Below are 17,344 nucleotides of genomic sequence, written 5' to 3'. Positions count from 1 at the left end.
TGGCTTTGCCTGAAGCCTAGGTAGTTTTGCAACTTGCTGATACAGTATTTGTCATTGTGGTATTCTAGATTACTGTACAAAAATACTTATTAATCAAAAGATCTTCTCTTAACTATGAGATTTGATTTTCTTTGTGTTGGAGAGTTTACAAATACATTCCCCTTCTTTTGACAAGAAAAGACTTTAAATGTTTTTTCTCCCCTTTGTCTAGGAAGTGCAACAACACTAAAGCTTTCATATTGAGGCAGCAGTACTAGTATTTCTGAGGGGGGAGTTTCCTTTGAGTTTCTATAACTCATCTCATAATTGCATGTTGCATTTAATTACAGTGCCTTTGTGTGTGTTTGGCTTGGTTGTGACCACCATGTTTTTTGAAGTAAGCGTAAGTTTATCTTTACATTCACCTTTGCTGGGAAAATACCTGTATGCCAGCACACGGACACCAACATGCACTGAAGTCCTCCAGCTACGGTTTTAGCACACACCAGCTTTGCGAATACCTGTGCCAGTAGAAAATTTTCTTTCTCCTTGCTGAGGTTGTTTATTATTGTCTCCATAGCTCTGCTGTTGGAAGGAGTTGTGTGAGTGTGTCCTGGAAAGCTGGCTGATTTCGCTTTTAGTTTTTTGGTTTTTTTAGTATTTTGTATCAAACTCTTTTTTTGAAGCAGATGAGTCTCATGACTCTTTCTCCTATTAGAGCTCAAGGTCTGGTGACCTCCAAGACTAAAGTAAACCAAGCAAAGAGTTAAACTGTTCAACTGGCGTTTTCTCTGAGACTGGATTACAGGTCTAGTGAGGCACTGAAATATTTACAGTAACAAAATATTAAATGGGTGATGAAAAACTATATCAGTATGTGCAAGCCTGTAATATAGGTGCATTTGTAGTTTAAGTCATCCCGAGCTAAGCAGATGTAAACAAGGTTTAAACTGGTTTAAATGTAGCTGTATTAGGCATAGATACATGTTAAATTTAGCTATAACAGTGCACCTATTCTAATGTCAGCCCTTAGTATTTGTTATTAAACTTACTTTACAGAGTTGCAGAATATATACAGATTTGTAGATGTCATTACCTTCAATCACTAAAAAAATAATTTCTATGTGCAATGGCAATTTTTCCTGTTACCAGTAAGAGAGCAGTGTTTGGAGATACTGGTTATATATTTGTGAGATGTTCTTGGCTCTGATAGTTGAGCTGTGATGAAAAATTATGGCCAGAAAGACGCTGCTGCCCCTTATGACTGAAGATTACTGCCCTGCAGCAGGGATGAGCCTGCCTTGGCTTTACAGTTTTAGAATACTACCTTAAAATGTCAAAGAATATAACAACAGCTGCCGCTGCAGCTAAAGCAGCTGTGCCCGAGAGTCAGTGTTTTAATTTCTCCTAGGCACCAGTTCTTACATTTTTTAATCTAGTCAGGAAGTGTATGCAGCAGGGTTAAATGCGTCCTATTTAAAATAATTGCAGGTTCTGCTGTTTTAGATGAATTGTGAGGTTTAACTTTTATATGCTAGACAATGTCTATGTATGACACTTAAAAAGTAGGAAGGCTTTGAGTTTTGCTAAAATGTCAGACGATCACAGAGAATAACTGAAGATGATTCTTTGGTTACTTCATTTTAACTTATGTGTTCAAGTTTGTGAATAAGATAACATACTGAATGTGCAACAGGATTGACGTATTACATTTTGCAAAACCACTAGCACATCATTTTGTCAGCTCAGTTTGTAGATCAGCATGGATAGAAAAGATATTTCAGAGGGAGCATGAGAGTACTTTGCTATCTTTTGCTAACACCACGTTTAATTTAAAAATTTAATTCCAGTCTTCTTGTTTAAAGATTGTGATTTATTTTGAGTGCCGCTCCGAAGTGGCAGGAATGAAATTTTGTAGCAGTAAGTACTTCGTTTTGTGAAATATGCTTCAAGTTATCTATAAAGCCTTGTCTACACTAGAAAGCATTAGTCACAGGGATGGACATCAGCAAGCTGTGAGTTGCCCTTGAATGGCATTTAACCATTGCTTCAGGAGTTGTTGCAGAATTTCACCTGCCCTTGCTTGTTTCTACATCCATAATGTGTCCTCACTACTATGTGCCACAGATTAGCTTGTGATACCATGTTTGTTCGTCAGTGCTTTTATGCAAAGTGGCACTGAAAATGTTTAATTCATTGCTGGGAGCCTAGCATATTATAGGAGGTAGCAAATGTGTAGTATGGGGTATGATACCTTGAAAGCCTTTGTATGCATAAACTTCTTATGTACCGCAAATGCACGGAAGAGGAAGAGTTTGCCGTTTCTATTATCAGTTATGTTTGGTGATGTTGAAATACTGTAATGAATTGGGTCTTACTGTATAGAGAATACCTATAAATAAGATACACAGTTTAGGCATAAAATTGTCTATTTAAATCCTAAATATAAAATGTATGTTATCATACTTTGCTAAATCTGATAACTTGTACTAATGGCCTCGTAAAGATGGTCTGGTGCTATGGGAAGTGTATTGCTTGATCATTCTAATACTGAAAACTTTAAACTTCTTGTCTGTGCGGTTATGTCAGAGTTTGTTATCCTGACGCCAAGTTGTTTTAGCTATTGTTGTATTTGTTAAGTAAAAATAATCGGTTTAGACTATAGGGTTCCCTTACGGGAAAAGAAAAAGAGTCTGAGCAGCATTTCAGTTTATGTAATTCCACGTACTGTCTATGAAACTTGGCTGCAGGCACAATGCATAAGTGCAGCAGTCTTTCAATTAAAAAATGCTAACTGTACTTAGAGTCCCTTCTTAGATTAAGAACGAACTCCTTTAAAACTGCTTGCAAAGTTGTAAGTGAAAGTAGTCTCCTTAATCCTACATTTTTTGTTTTTGATGCTGATAGATTTCTGTCTCAAAGTGTAACACTGAACGGATGCTAGGTGCTTTACAGCGCCCATCACTGATCGCTGCTGAGGATTAACTAGAGCCTACTGTAGTGCTTCCTACAAGGAAGGGAGAAACGTGCCTTGTTCTTCATGCTTTCTTCGTAATGTTGTCGCTGTGTCAACTAAAGGTGTGGACAAAACTTAAAATAAAGCCATTCAGCGTCACAAGGGTTTAACCTAGTAGGGTAGACACGGATTTACCTATCAGAGCATATGCTGGCTTTTTGCACTCAGATGGAAGTGATGATGCTGGGTACAGATGTGCAAGCAGTGCCAAAATGTAAAACAGCACCTGAATTTCCCTGGAATGTTTATTCTAAAGCTAACTAGACTCAGGAAAATAAGGCTCACTTCAAGCAATAACAAGGAAATACACTGGCGTCTGGAATCATAATCCCTTCTTCATGATTTTTAGAAATAAATCTGGACTAGTCCACTTGCCTTAAATAAAATTGTTGTTTTTCAAATGTTACATAATTAATGACATTCCTGTAACATACTGTTCATATTAAGTCATAAGTTTTATTGTCTTTTTTTCTAAATGAAATATCAAACTCTGCTGTCCTACATCCAAATTGAAACCACTCCCTAAATAGCAAAAGCAGAGTTAGTTTAAGCCAGTCTAAGTCTGTGCCGCTGCGAAAGACAGTCATGTCATGTTTCCATTTCTATTCCTGCTTTTGCATCAGCACCCGTGCAGCCACACGGTGAGCTGGACCAGCGACCTGATGTCCCTGAGGGGTGGTTCCTCACTGTCACAGTCTGTAGAGGAATTTTTGGCTGGATCTATTGGATAGAGCCCGGATACAGTTTTGTCACTTGGCTGCGCGTATGTGCTAGCGGCAGCACGAGGGAAGGGTGAGGTGAAGAGGAGAAAGGGACAATCTCTTTAATGGCAGTACGGACACAGGATGGTTAAAAGAAGGGAGACGTTTTGTTTCTTCTTCCTCTCGTCCTGGCTGCCTGATCTCGCTCGCTCTCCTGGGCCAGTTCTGGTGCACTGAGCCAGTTGAACTCATTAGTCCAGCAGAGAAACATGTACTTTTTGCCAGATTAATGAATTCAGCTCGTCTGGAGAGTAGCCTGCTACGTGCCAGAGCTGGCATGAGGTAACTGTGGGGGATGGAGAGAGCATGAAAATTCCTTTTTGATGGTTGGAAGTGGTTACATTGATCTGCTTTCTCGGTGAACTTCACCGTAAGGTGCAGGTTTTCTTTCTGAGGACTTACTGATTCATATGTTTTAATAACTTGAACTTTGAAATGGGAAGCAAGGAAATCTCTGAGAGGCCTGGAGGTAAAAACTGTATGCTTTTCAGTGCATACAGTGAAGTGGAAATAAGCTCTTTTATCCAGTTGTCTATTTTGCATCTCTGACAAATTCAAATTACTGTATGGCCCTTATATATTTTATATATCATTTTTTTAGTACGTCCTGTGTTGTATAGTGGGATTTACTTAAGCTTCTCAGACTGAAGTCAACTCAATTACAAAAATAGATCTTTTCCAGTAATGCATCATTGCTGAGTACTCCTGCCAGCACTTTTCCTCCCCTATGCTATGTGAAGGACCCTTACGAGCTGGGAAAACTCCTACTCCATAAATATTTTTGGCCAAGAAATAGTCTGTTTAAGTTTGGAAGTCGAGCTGTGACCATAACCTGTTGATTTTTCTTTATTTATATAAATCCTTTGAAGAAATGGTATTTTAAACTAGTAAATTATGACACCTCTTAGTTTACTGGTTAGTATTTCTATCTACATATCTTTTGCTCAGAGTTGCATCTCAAGGCAATATGCCTTGAGTGACTGTAACTGTAGTTACTGTTGCTGTGCTGTTTGTATACATAGATATATCTAGCAGAGGTGCAGACATTTATGATGATGCACGGGATTTGAAAAACTGTTGTAAATATTCCTAAGGTAGTGGATCTTTTCAGTGGATTTTTTGCTTTGTTTTGTTTTGCTTTCCTGCTGATACTTTAGGATAAGAATTAGAGTATGAGTGCATTTAAGATGAGCAGACAACTGTTGGTACTGACAGCAGCTCTCAAATTGCTGAAATCATTGAGTTAAGAACTAGAACACATTCACTGACTAACACACTGTTACGCACAGTCAGGACTGCCGCGTGGCATCTTCTGCCCTTTCACGATACGAAGTTTGGTGCCTCTGCGGCCTGTAGAAATGAGGGTTATGAGCGTTAAAGCTGCGTGCCAGCGCTGCTTCCTCTGCTCCCAACCTGGGGTTGGGAAGTAGAAGAGGTTTTGTGCAGTAACGTGTCCGGTGTAGCTGTAGTGAATGAAGGTGTTTGGGAAGAGATTGTCAGCGTGAGGAGATTGGGGTCTGAGCAGTCTGCCCCGATTTTGCTGGAGGAATAAGCCTGTTAGAGTTGTCTTGTGTCACGTCTTTTGTGTCTCACCTCTGAAGATCTGTTTGCATCAATGAGATGTGCCGTATCCTTGTCAGCCTTCTAGAAGGTTTAATGATGCCTGTGTGGGGAGACGGTAGTGCCGGGGAGCCTGGGGTGGACAAAGTGCAGAGCTGGTGGTGCAGGAGAGGGAGAGTGCTCTGCTCCTGACAGGGTAGGCTTGTGTTGCATGTGCAGGGAGAGGGTGTTCAAACACATGTGCTGAAGTTGAAGAAAAAGAAAACTACAAGTTAGGGTAAGATTAAAATGCCAGCTTTAGAGACAATGTAAGGCATGACACTTTGCTGAAATGTCCTGGCAAGAATACGGAGTGTGCGTGTTTGAAAGTGTAGTTGGACAGGAATCCAGCCGCGGTGCTTTATTGATTGGCTTTCAGCTGTGATGGGCAGGTAGGAGACACCATAAGGACATTTTTGTTTTCTTGAATTTTTTTTTTTTTTTTTTTTTTGTGTGTGTGTGTGTGTGTGTGAATGGGCATACCTGGGGTGTGTGGCTTGCTTTAGGGGGGAGGTAGGTTTTGGTTTGTTTTTTTTTTTAGCAAGATCCGTGCTTGATGATGGCTCGTTCATAATGCCTGCATAGTTCTTTCATGGTGCCTTTAATCAATATTTTCATTTTGCAGACAGAAAATGGAAGCGCATTTCCATGTATTTTGCTTTTCCTTGCTTTGTCACTAACCCAGCAGTATTCTGGAGCATAAAACTATGCTTCTTGTCTTCCACTGTGCCTAAGCCAGATGGAGCAGGCTATTAGTACTTGCTACGGTATGGCTGCGCTGAGTGAGTTCCAGCTCCTGGGTCGGTTTGGGAAGTTACCCTGTGTTACACAGCTTAGTCTTAAAGTGCTGATCATGTGGAGAATGCTAGCAAGGCTGCCATATGCAAGAAAGGGTCAAACCAGTCTGGTTTTAGGTATGGATGGTAAAATGTCATCTTGGTTAATTATTAGTCTAGCTAGATTCTCTAGTTACTCATTTGGGTTACTAATGATTGGGTGCTTACTCTTTTGGATGCCTACAACTTCTTCCATCTTGAGTCTCAGGTAGATTTCAGTCCTGGGAGGATTTCTTCAGCAAGAGAATCATACAGGCCTATTTTATGTCCAATAATATCTATTCTCTGATGGAGAAACTCTCTAGCAATACTGAATGCAGTACTGCTTAGCTTTTTGGAAAGAGCATTGCCTTGGATGCAGTTTGTGTCCTGACCATTTGCTCATTTTGGCAAATTTTAACTCCGTGAGTTCCCGATACGCTTTTATTCATAGCAGCAAAATATTTGCCCCAAAAAAGGTGGACAGTGTGTCACAGGGAAGGGTGGAAATGAGGGGCTGGGGATAGAGTAGGGATTGCCTCTTTGCTGGTACTGCGTGCTGAAGTGTTTGTGAACTCTGGTATTACGTGCAGTTAGTAGTTTTTGTTGGAAAGCTTGAGGCTTAGTATTTATGCAGAATAGCAGCAACATCTTGAGCATGGCATGCTCATGTGCATCTTACTGTGGTAATTGTGATGGATGTGTTTATTACGCTGTATTCTGTCTGGTTTAAACTGTTGCTAGATATTCTGTCTTTGTGCAAGCACAAGGTTAAATTACAGATCATTATGAAAAATGTCAAATTGTAAATTAAGATGACTTTCTTTCTGTGAAAAGGCTTTTTGTTTTCTACCTTCCCTTCCTCCGCTTTCCCTGCTCCCTTCTTAACTCCAGGTTCAAGGGTGTTCTATTTGTTTATAAATCCTTTAAGTTGGTGTTTGCATTATTGTGTATGAAAGATTTGAATAAGTGATATGGGCTTCTTTTTTTGTTTGTATGTACTAAATTTTTTAAGAACGTTGAATACAGCAGAGTTCTTGTTTCAGAATTGTTTACTAGATTGTAACTATTACCTGTTCAAAGAATATTCTCAATTTTCTACATGAGAATAATAATTTTTACTAGAAAATTTTGTTGCCTAAACCTGGAAAAATATCGAAGTACCTTGCCAGAGCCTTTGGTACGTGTGTTAGCAACTGACAGTGGAGTTCAACAAAAATCTGTTTAACTCTTGTTACTTTTCAGTTTCCAAAGCGTTGAAATTGCTGAGTTAGCTTTCACGTTTGCTTGCAGCTTGTGGAGTTTAGCAGCTGGTTCTGTGGTTGCAGACAGTGTTAGAGGGAGGGAGCTCCATGCTGCAGGCAATTTGCTGCGTGGGGTTGAGATTTGACAGGAAGGTGTGTTGGAATTTTGAGGGCATGATGGGGAACAAGTGACTGCCTAAACAAAAATGGTAAACAAAAATTTCTTAAACGTAGAATGTAAACATTGCAAATAATTGGTAAATGTCAAAATGGAAATGGCTTTTATGTATTCAGTAATTGCAGAATATTAAGGTTTGGAGATCCAAAACTTTAACATACCATGAAATGCAGTTTGATCAAAATGGGTCTATTGAACTGTCCTGTAGTGAGGCATCTGTTATTCAACTATAGCTGTTTCTTCCAGGATTTCTTTCGGGATACCTTAATTGTTCAGAGCATAACAGTGTTTTTTTGACACACGTTGTTACTGCAGTTCAACATTAGAAAAATCAGAAATATTTAAGTTCACTGATTTTAGCAGCTATTATGGTCATCACTATCACTGTAAATAATTCTCAGCTTCTGGTTTTGATTGTTTTTCAAGTGAAGGCGTTAAGAGGAATCCTCAAAAAAAGTACGTACATCAGGAGTTATTTAGAAATAGAATTTCCTGATGACCTTGTGACTTGACAAGCCTCTGGTGAACTTCGGCTGAAATTTTAGAATTTTTAACGTTGCCAAGGTTGCTGGGAAGTGCAGAAACTGATAGGTTAGGAGTAAATCAATTTTAGGTGAATTTGTCATGCATGTCCCAGAAGTAGAGATCCTATGTCAAGGATCAACCCCCCTCTATCTTATTCTTGTCCTGAATATTTGCTATCTAATGTCTGTTTTCAAGGTCTGTGCAAGGTTGCATCCCAGCATATGCTGTTGACTGTGTTTCTGTAATTAACAAGTGTTTTTTCTTTCAAGCAGGGAATCATTAGCAGAGTGACAGAATCAGTGAAAAACATTGTACCAGGATGGTTACAGAAGTATTTCAATAAAAGTGAAGACGAATGTGTAGATACAAATGAATCTACAAACCAGGAAGAGAATCCAGTAAACTATCACCATGATTATGCAAATGAAGATACCATGGTGGTTGATGGGAGAGTCACGCCTGAATCAGCAAGAATTAATTTAGAAGGTATGTGAAAAATCATTTAGTATTCTGGCCATCTGTATTTATTCACAGATTTCTAGTTTTGAATCTAAATTTCTAAGGGAAGCTGGAAGGAGCTTTTTGACAGAATTAAAAAAACCCCAAAAACTAATAAAACCACACAAAACAAAACAAAAAAAACCCCAATAACTGTTTGTGAAACTGTCTTAGCTTTAAACTGTAAACTAATTGTGAAACATACTGGAGGTTGTCTTACTGCTCTTGGAAGTCATCAGTTAACTTCAGGTAGTCAATTAGCCAGGTGCAAAATATTGATAATACTCATTTGCAAGTGTTCTGGGTTACATTTTCTTTTTAAAAGGTCTGGAATGAAAGTCTATCTAATTGCCTAAGGTAGTAAAAATATTAATTTGTTTTGTTGTCCTCAAAACAAAAGACCAGATGCTAGAATGTCAGAGGAAAATTCCTTCTCGTGTCCTGATTTTTTTTTTTTCTTCCTCCTTTCTCCTCAATCAATTTAGTAAAGTTTCTTGTTAGTTTAATGAAGAACTGGGGAACTTGGTTTATGACATTATTCTTTTTGAAATATTTGGTAAAATTAAGGTGTGTGCATGGCTAGCATGGGGTCTTTGAAAATTGGACCCTTGGCAAAGAACTTTGCAACCCCTTACTTTACCATATAAAAGATTACTCTGCGTTTTATATCTATGCCTCTCACTGTTTCTGTAGTTCTTCTCTGTAAATTTGCATATGCTCTCATTTGAGTTTCTCTTAAATTAGCAGTTTTGTGGAACTTAATTTTTAATAAGGAGAGAATTTTTGTCTGCGCACCCGTACATAACCATCTGTGTGGAAAGTCAGTTGCTTCTGTTGTTGGCAGAATGAAAAATAATGAGGAAATACCTTTGTCACCAATGTCATCTAATTGTAAATGAAGAGCGTTATTGCTTTCTGTGTAGCTGTAGCTTGAGAATAAGTTTGGATAAAGGAATAGAGAAGGTCTTCATGAATGAGGAACACGTGTTGGCTTTCCTGAAGAACTGTGTGAAAGGACCTTTCAGTACGAACAGCTGCACAGCAAACTTTCTAGCTCCAAGAAATCAGGAGCAGATGGACACCCTAGAACCTTTAGTAGCTTGTGTTGCAGTCTGTGGATGTTGTAGATCAATTTTTTTTGTTATAGTTAATAATAAGTTTTTTTAATTATTATTACTACTATAATTTTAGAAAGCCTGTTTCTTCAGCTCTGAGGTACCAGTGTGCTAGAGCCTGTATTCCTTTGCTTGGCCAGCCTTCAGCCTGATAACACTTCTTTATCTCAAACAAGACAGTCCTAAAAATCTACCAGTGCTTTGGAGAACTAATTACTACTACTGCAATGGTTATGAAGACTGAACTAGCTAGTTTAAGCTTCGGTGCAAATATCAAGAGGGTAGTGACTCAAAATCATGTTCATACCCAGAATTCCCAGGTGAGACTGTGGACTTAGGTGTATATCAGGTAAGATACCCATTAATAGCTGTTCCGTTCATGTGGCAAGTTGGAGCTGTGAGACCACCTCCTGCAGGACACTGGCAGTGTTTACAGACCCTTTGGTTCATGAGGAGAAAATGCCCATCTTGTAACTGAGGCCACGATGCTTACTTGTCCTTTGTGCCAAAATCTCAAAAGTTAATGGATAGGAGATAATGTTTTACCTGTAGCATGACCTGTTATGGTAGAATTTGTGAGGAGCGACAAGGACACCAAAACAAACAAAACCCCCAAAATCTCTGCAAATACGCATTTTCGTCTTACGTATTCAGATTAACATCATCTTTGTTACAAGTTTATATAAACTGCAGAGTTGTCTGTAACTTGCGGTGTAATCTCAAATTTTGGAAAGTATATTGCATGCTTTATCTGCAGAAGAAGGAATTTATACATGTTTGATTTAGTGAAAGACCCAGCATTAGAGCACTTGAGCATGGGGTCAGAATTTGGTGTTGTAAAACTTCATCGTTAACTACTTCTTAATGCATCATTAATACTTAGTATTGCAAGCAGTGTTGCTGTTGTAATCAGACAGTTAGATGAAACCCTATCTCGGTGAGGAAGAAGTTAAATTCGGCTTCTCTATTTTTGTGCTCAGAACTTGGCAATAGCCTGACTGTTGATAGAAAACAGGTTTTGGCTTCTGTGAGCATGCCTATAGAAAAGCTAATTGCCTCCCTGTTCTTGTTTAGAACCATCCACAAGCAGATCTGCACTGAACTTCTCAGATGTGTTAACAAGGCCCTCTCTTCATCGGAGCCATTTGAACTGTACCATGTTGGATACCACAGTACATTGTCAGCCCTCTACATCTTCTTCACTTGGCATTGGCAGTCCTGGACTGTCTCTTGTAAAAGAAATAAAAGATTCTACCTCTCAGCATGATGATGATAACATCTCAACAACCAGTGGCTTCTCCTCTAGAGCATCTGATAAAGGTAACTTCCATGTTCTCTAATTGATTTTTCGGTAACGTGAAGTACTTTGCGTTCTTTAATATTCCACATCACCTTAGTCAATAAAGTAGCTGAATGTCAGCTTTGGATGTTAGAATTAAATTTAATGTTTAGTATTTTAGAGTATATAATCCTGTCACCTTTTTAATATAACCATGCTTTGGAATACATTTATGAGACCCTGTTGTTACAAAGAGTCAGTGCTGATAAACACACTTCTAGCTAGGTCATCTGTAAATCTTGAATGGGGTTAGTAGGAACTGCAGCTGACTCGCTGTAGCTTGACAGCTAGGTTGATTGCCTGGAAGGAAGAGTGACTCAGAATATCTAACTGACAGCTGGTTAAATGTGAATAAATAGAGGTGACAAATAGAAACACAAGAGGTTTTCCTGTGTTTTCACTGGGAGTCAATAAAGGAACTATTCTGACTGAACAAGTTTTGGGCTGCTTTTTTGGCCTTTCTTGGTAGAAGGCATCAGTTGTCAATACTGGCATGTCTTTTGCTGAATTCAGTAAGGAATGTGCACCATTTTAAAGTTATAAAAAGCCCCAACATTGTATTGATGTAGATGGGGACCTAGGTGGTCTCACTGAGAAAGGGCAAACAGCAGGTTTGCAGCTTTTTCTAGTCCCCCATATAAACGGGGATTGAGGTGTGCTCAGCAAGTTCTCTGGAGAACGTATTTTTACAATTCAGAGAAACATGTTGCTAGGGTTTAGCAATATAACTTGAGTTTACTAGAGCTTTCTGGTATGTCTCCATAAAACATACATGGAAAATATGTCGTTAACTCTGTTAGTTCAGCCTTTGGGGAATTTTTCAGGTTTAAAACCTGTGCAATTCTGACCTGTGCTGGCCTCCAACCCTTTGCCAACATAGGACAAACTTCGTATCGTTATAGATGCACCAGTGTTTATGCAGTTCCATTTTATTTTAGCATGAAAGAATAAAAAAATAAAATTGCTCTGCACTGGAAGCATACTATTAACTTGTTGTGCATGCTTTTGAAAGATTACTGAAAGGTAACGTATTTGCAGTTCTGTGAACAGATTTCAAGTTCAGAGTTGATACTTGGTTTTCATACCATCTGTGAAATTGATCTGTTTGAAGAACTCTGAAGATTAAAGCGCTGGAGAAATGAGAGTTAGGGGACTTTTTCATTCTGTAAGACTTACTTTTCTGTATTAAAGAACTCTGGAGTTAGTATGATCTTTAATGTTAAAGTTCTCTATGTACACAAGGTATTTACATACAGCATGTGTCATTTTGGCAGATATCACAGTTTCAAAAAATACTTCAGCAGCACTGCTCTGGTCCACAGAGGCTGAAAGATCTCATTCCCTCTCACAGCATCCTGCAGCTAGCTCTAAAAAACCCGCATTCAATTTATCTGCTTTTGGATCTCCCTCTCCTGTAAGTACTGCACAGTGTTAATTTTAATAAATTTGAATGTGTAGCCATTTTACTAACCGCTTACTATGATACCTTTCTGTAGTCACTTGGAAACACTTCTGTCTTTAAAACAAGCCAGCTTGGAGATTCTCCATTTTACCCTGGAAAGACCACTTATGGTGGTGCAGCTGCAGCAGCGAGGGAGACAAAAGTGCGAATTGTTCCTTACCAGGTATGAGAATAGTAATGCGATGTGAGGGAAAATGTAATTGAAATACAGAAGGGGTAGCAGTGCCAAAAGAGCTGTGAGCAGGGAGCTGACAATGTGGCAAGAGTTCCTATTTTGCCCTCTCAGCCTACAAGAGTAGAAAAGAACAATTTATGTTTAAATTCTTTTTTATCAGTTTACGTAGAAATACTTGTCATAATGCACAAGAATGACAGTAGCATCTTAGGTTCTGGCTAGTTGTTTGTAGTTGGGGTTTACGCTGTTGTTAAGTCTTTAAAAAAATTCTATTTTCTGCTATTGTCTGGCTCTGACTCTATTATGTTAAAATAGCATGTAAATAAAAACAGTGATGGCATAACTTTGAAAACTTGTGTTTATAGTAGCAAAAGCTACCTGCCTGATACTTGTCTGTAGATCTTACACAAGCATGCATACACTCATGTTATGAATATATTGTACAAAACTGTGCACTCTTTTCTATAGTAGTATCTAAAAGGCAACTTCGCTGATTCTTTGCTCTTCTGTTACCTAAAAGGAGGCATGCAGTCCTAAATGCAATCTCAAGATAAACAATAATATTCAGATAGCTCTTGAAAAGAGTTACTTGCCCCTAGGAGTTCTTAGTGTTCTAAAATGAACCAGCAAATTAAAAATGCTGACAGCTGTCGGTAGCTAGAGTTGAATCTAAAAGGAAGTCGATAAAATCTGGTTCGATTGGAATGTGTTTAATTCAGAATTACCTTTATTTTAAAAAAAAAAGTAATAAAAAATCAAACGTCAAAAGGAACTTTCTTTAAGGAACTGGAAATGAGTTTGCTGGACCTATTCTGGCAGTCCGTTTCTACTATGGAACAAGTGGACCTACAAGTTCCTGACTTAGGGGAAACCTTGAAAACTTGTGGTTTGTTCTGACTTGGTGCTAAATCAGACTTCAGAACATTCAAAACTTCCTGTAAGCTAGGAGCCCTCTTTGGTCAGCTATTTTTATTTTTTACAAAATAACTGTGGATTATGCTGAAAAGAGGAACCAAAATACTAGGCTTTTAAAGGAGAGACTAGCTTGCTTGTTGCTGCATGCTGTGGATTACAGTGAGTCTCTCTTGTGTTTTTTACATGCTGTATGGTCTGCTTCCTGTCTTCATCTAGCAGCATGGTAAACATGATGTGGTTACCTGAGGCGTTTAACATAATTTAAAAAAAAATAGTCATACCAAAAGACGTTTTTTTGAATTCTATTTAAAGTCATGTGGTGCAAATAAAACAGTTTACTTTTTCAGTTTAGTATGTTTAGATCTGTTACAGTTCAGATCAGATCTTTATCTTTTTAAACAGAGTAAAAAGATCTGCAGTCAACTGTAATCTTGGGGGAAGGGAGGAAACGAGAGAAGTAAAACTAGAAATTCCTGGTGATGATTGTATGCAGTGGTTTTAAGATGGTTCACTTACACCATCATGAAACTCTGAGATCTGTTTTCTTACTGAAAGTACTTTCTGCAGCACAAGCCTTTGCTTCAGTTCTGTTTCCCTGATTACTGCTTCAGAGAGCCTACAGGCCTAACATCTTCCCTTTTATGACCTTTTACATTTAAGTATTTCTTCTGTTGCTTTATCCTGTGTACAAGACGGTGTGGGGCCCCACTTACACTCTACTGACTTTGTAGAAGTTTTTCTTCTTCGTGGCTTGAATGCCCAGTGAGTGTATTTTTCTGTCATCACGAGAGTATTGGTTATATCATCAGTGTAGCCATAGGGCATAAAATACATGCATGTTTAATTCAAAAATCAAGCATCATAACATTTGCAATGCTAATTTTTTCAGCCACCAGTAAGAAGACAAATGAAAGCTAAACAAGCAAGTGTGCAATCCTATGGTGTGACAAGTGCCACAGCGCGGCGCATCTTGCAGTCATTGGAGAAAATGTCAAGTCCATTGGCGGTAAATGGCACTCCTTTTAATCTGTTTTATATTATGTGTTTGAAAAACATAGTAAATGTGCCAGTATATGATGAAGATCCTTCTTATGTAGTGTTTGGTTTAATTTATTGCACTGTTTTTTCAACAGGATGCTAAAAGGATTCCATCTTCTGTTTCTAGTCCACTGTCTTCTGTAAGTTGATCACAAAACCCCTGCGTTTTTGTTGGATGGAACCTTCTCTTAGGAAAAAAGGGTCCTCTAATATTTAGGCTTTTTTTCCCCCCTTAGCCTGTGGACAGGAGCATGCTGAATATTACTAGCTTCCAATCCAAACGAAAACAGGTAAGAACCACTAACATCTTAAGCTGAGATAGATAGCTTTTTATGCTTTATAGCTATTAGAAGAAATGTCACAGACCTCAATGACAGCATACACTTGAATTTAAGTTAATATTAGCATTGTGTGAATTATAGCTGTCTTGGCTGTGTGGAAATTGCTAAAAATGTCTTTTCTACCCACACTAGATGAAGGACTGTGAAGATTACTCAGGTTAAGAATTACATTATCTTTATGTGGTGGTGTCTTGATATGTCAATCAAGAACAACTTCTCTAGAACACAGAAAGTAGTTTTATCTTGTCCTGCAAGTTGGGGTTAATTTGCATGTTAATCTTTCTGTTTAGGAAAGCTTTCTCTTGCAGAAATAATCAGAAATAGAAAAATATTGATTGAGTGATCATACAGACCTTGTTCAGATTTCCATGTTCATTTTGAGCAGAAAAATATACTTATGTTTTTTATTGCTGCTCAAAGTAAGGAGAAGGAAAATTGTTAAATGTTGTTACTTCTGTAACCTTATGTTCCTAAATTCCTATTTGGAGGTAGCACTGAATTGGTGGTAATGCTGTGGTAAATTATTATTTCCTTCATTTTTGTTTAAAAAATTAAAACTAGTAATGTTTTTTAATCACTTTAATTTGGGGTATCATTGAGTTTATTAAATTGTAAAACCCACAAAAGGCCACTTTAAGATCAGGTGACCGAAGGAACAAAAGTGTGGTTTTTCTTCCATGCAAACTTTTCATCTGCTGTTTTAATGAGGAAATGGACAGAATGCCTCAAGAAGTTTCTATGCTAATCCCTTGATTAGAAGTATAGTTAATTTTACAATCACTTCAGAGTTTACAAACATCTTGGATTTCCTGTACTATCTTTCACCATATGCTAAACTACAAGAATGTTGAAAAGTAGAGCATATAATTGCTTTACCATAAATATTATCCACATAATTGAAAACAAAGCTGGTATGGATTCTCAATTAAATTGTGGAACTACACCTGTGATGGGGCATTAAGAAAGATCTACCAGACTTGCAGCATAGAGCCTGACGTCAGTCAGAAAGCGAATGTTGCACACAGCTGTCACTGGGTAAAAGTAGAGAAATTGTCTATTCATAATACTAGAATTCCTAAAGTTTGGCAGGGGAAGGGTAGCCCTGGATGAGAAGGGGAGGAGAGCGTTATGTGTCTTCCTACTAAAGCAACCATATGGTTGACAGAACACTTGAGCACTCAGGCAAAACTTTTGCAGGTATTTTTTGTGATATTTTTCTTATTTCAAGGATCTGCACCAGACAGAATAGCTCTTAGTCTACTAAACATCTAACTGGGTGACTTTTATTTTTTTTTCATTGTACATTCCTGTCTAACTAATTTGATATCCTTCTACGATAAGGTCACCTTCCTAGTGGGTGAAGGGAAGGCAACGAATGTAGTTTTCTGGATTTTAGTAAGGCTTTTGATACTGTCCCTCATAGCATCCTGCTGGACAAGTTGTCCAGCTGTGGGATGAGCAGGCACACGGTGCGCTGGGTGCAAAGTATTGCAGTGAATGGGGACTACATCTGGCTGGCGACCGGTCGCCAGTGGTGTTCCTTGGGGTTCAATTCTAGGGCCAGTTCTGTTCAGTATTTTTATAAATGATCTGGAGGCAGGATTTGAATGAACTATTAACAGGTTTGCTGATGATATGAAACTGTGAGGTGCTGTTGACGCTTGAGGGACAAGAGGCCTTGCAGAGGGATCTAGATAGATTGGAGCATTGGTTAATCATCAATGACATGAAATAGAACAAGAACAAATGCTGGATCTTCATCAGTGACATAGACAGTGGGATCAAGTGCACCCTCAGCAAGTTTGCAGACGACACCAAGCTGAGTGGAGCTGTTGACATGCCTGAGGGACGGGATGCCATCCAGAGGGACCTGGACAAGCTTGAGAAGTGGGCCCATGTGAACCTCATGAGGTTCAACAAGGCCAAGTGCAAGCTCCTGCAGCTGGGTTGGGGTAACCCCCAGTATCAATACAGGCTGGGGGATGAAGGGATTGAGAGCAGCCCTGTGGAGAAGGACTTGGGGGTACTGGTGGCTGAAAAGCTGGGTATGAGCCAGCAATGTGCGCTCGCAGCCCAGAAGGCCAACCATATCCTGGGCTGCATCCAAAGAAGCATGGCCAGCAGGTCGAGGGACGGGATTCTGCCCCTCTGCTCTGCTCTGGTGAGACCCCACCTGCAGTACTGCGTCCAGCTCTGGGGTCCTCAGCACAGGAAAGACATGGACCTGTTGGAGCCCGTCCGGAGGAGGGCCACAAAAATGATCAGAGGGATGGAACACCTCTCCTATGAGGACAGGCTGAGAGAGTTGGAGTTGTTCAACCTGGGGAAGAGAAGGCTCTAGAGA

At 39.0% G+C, this 17,344-nt stretch overlaps 1 protein-coding gene across 1 annotated transcript in view; it reads left to right on the top strand.

The window, feature by feature from the left end:
- NUP153 (nucleoporin 153) overlaps positions 1-17,344 on the top strand; it is a 46,447-nt gene that overhangs the window by 7,436 nt on the left and 21,667 nt on the right. Inside the window, exons 2-9 of the mRNA XM_059835972.1 lie at positions 739-744; positions 8,387-8,603; positions 10,805-11,050; positions 12,344-12,483; positions 12,566-12,694; positions 14,511-14,627; positions 14,755-14,799; positions 14,896-14,949. Of these exons, the coding sequence (XP_059691955.1) occupies positions 739-744; positions 8,387-8,603; positions 10,805-11,050; positions 12,344-12,483; positions 12,566-12,694; positions 14,511-14,627; positions 14,755-14,799; positions 14,896-14,949 (954 nt within the window). The remainder of the gene's footprint in view (positions 1-738; positions 745-8,386; positions 8,604-10,804; positions 11,051-12,343; positions 12,484-12,565; positions 12,695-14,510; positions 14,628-14,754; positions 14,800-14,895; positions 14,950-17,344) is intronic.

The sequence above is a fragment of the Gavia stellata genome, chromosome 3 (assembly GCF_030936135.1).
Source record: "Gavia stellata isolate bGavSte3 chromosome 3, bGavSte3.hap2, whole genome shotgun sequence".
Lineage (NCBI taxonomy): Eukaryota > Metazoa > Chordata > Aves > Gaviiformes > Gaviidae > Gavia > Gavia stellata.
Note: the sequence above shows the minus strand (reverse complement) of the source record. Positions and strands in the feature narration are given on the sequence as shown.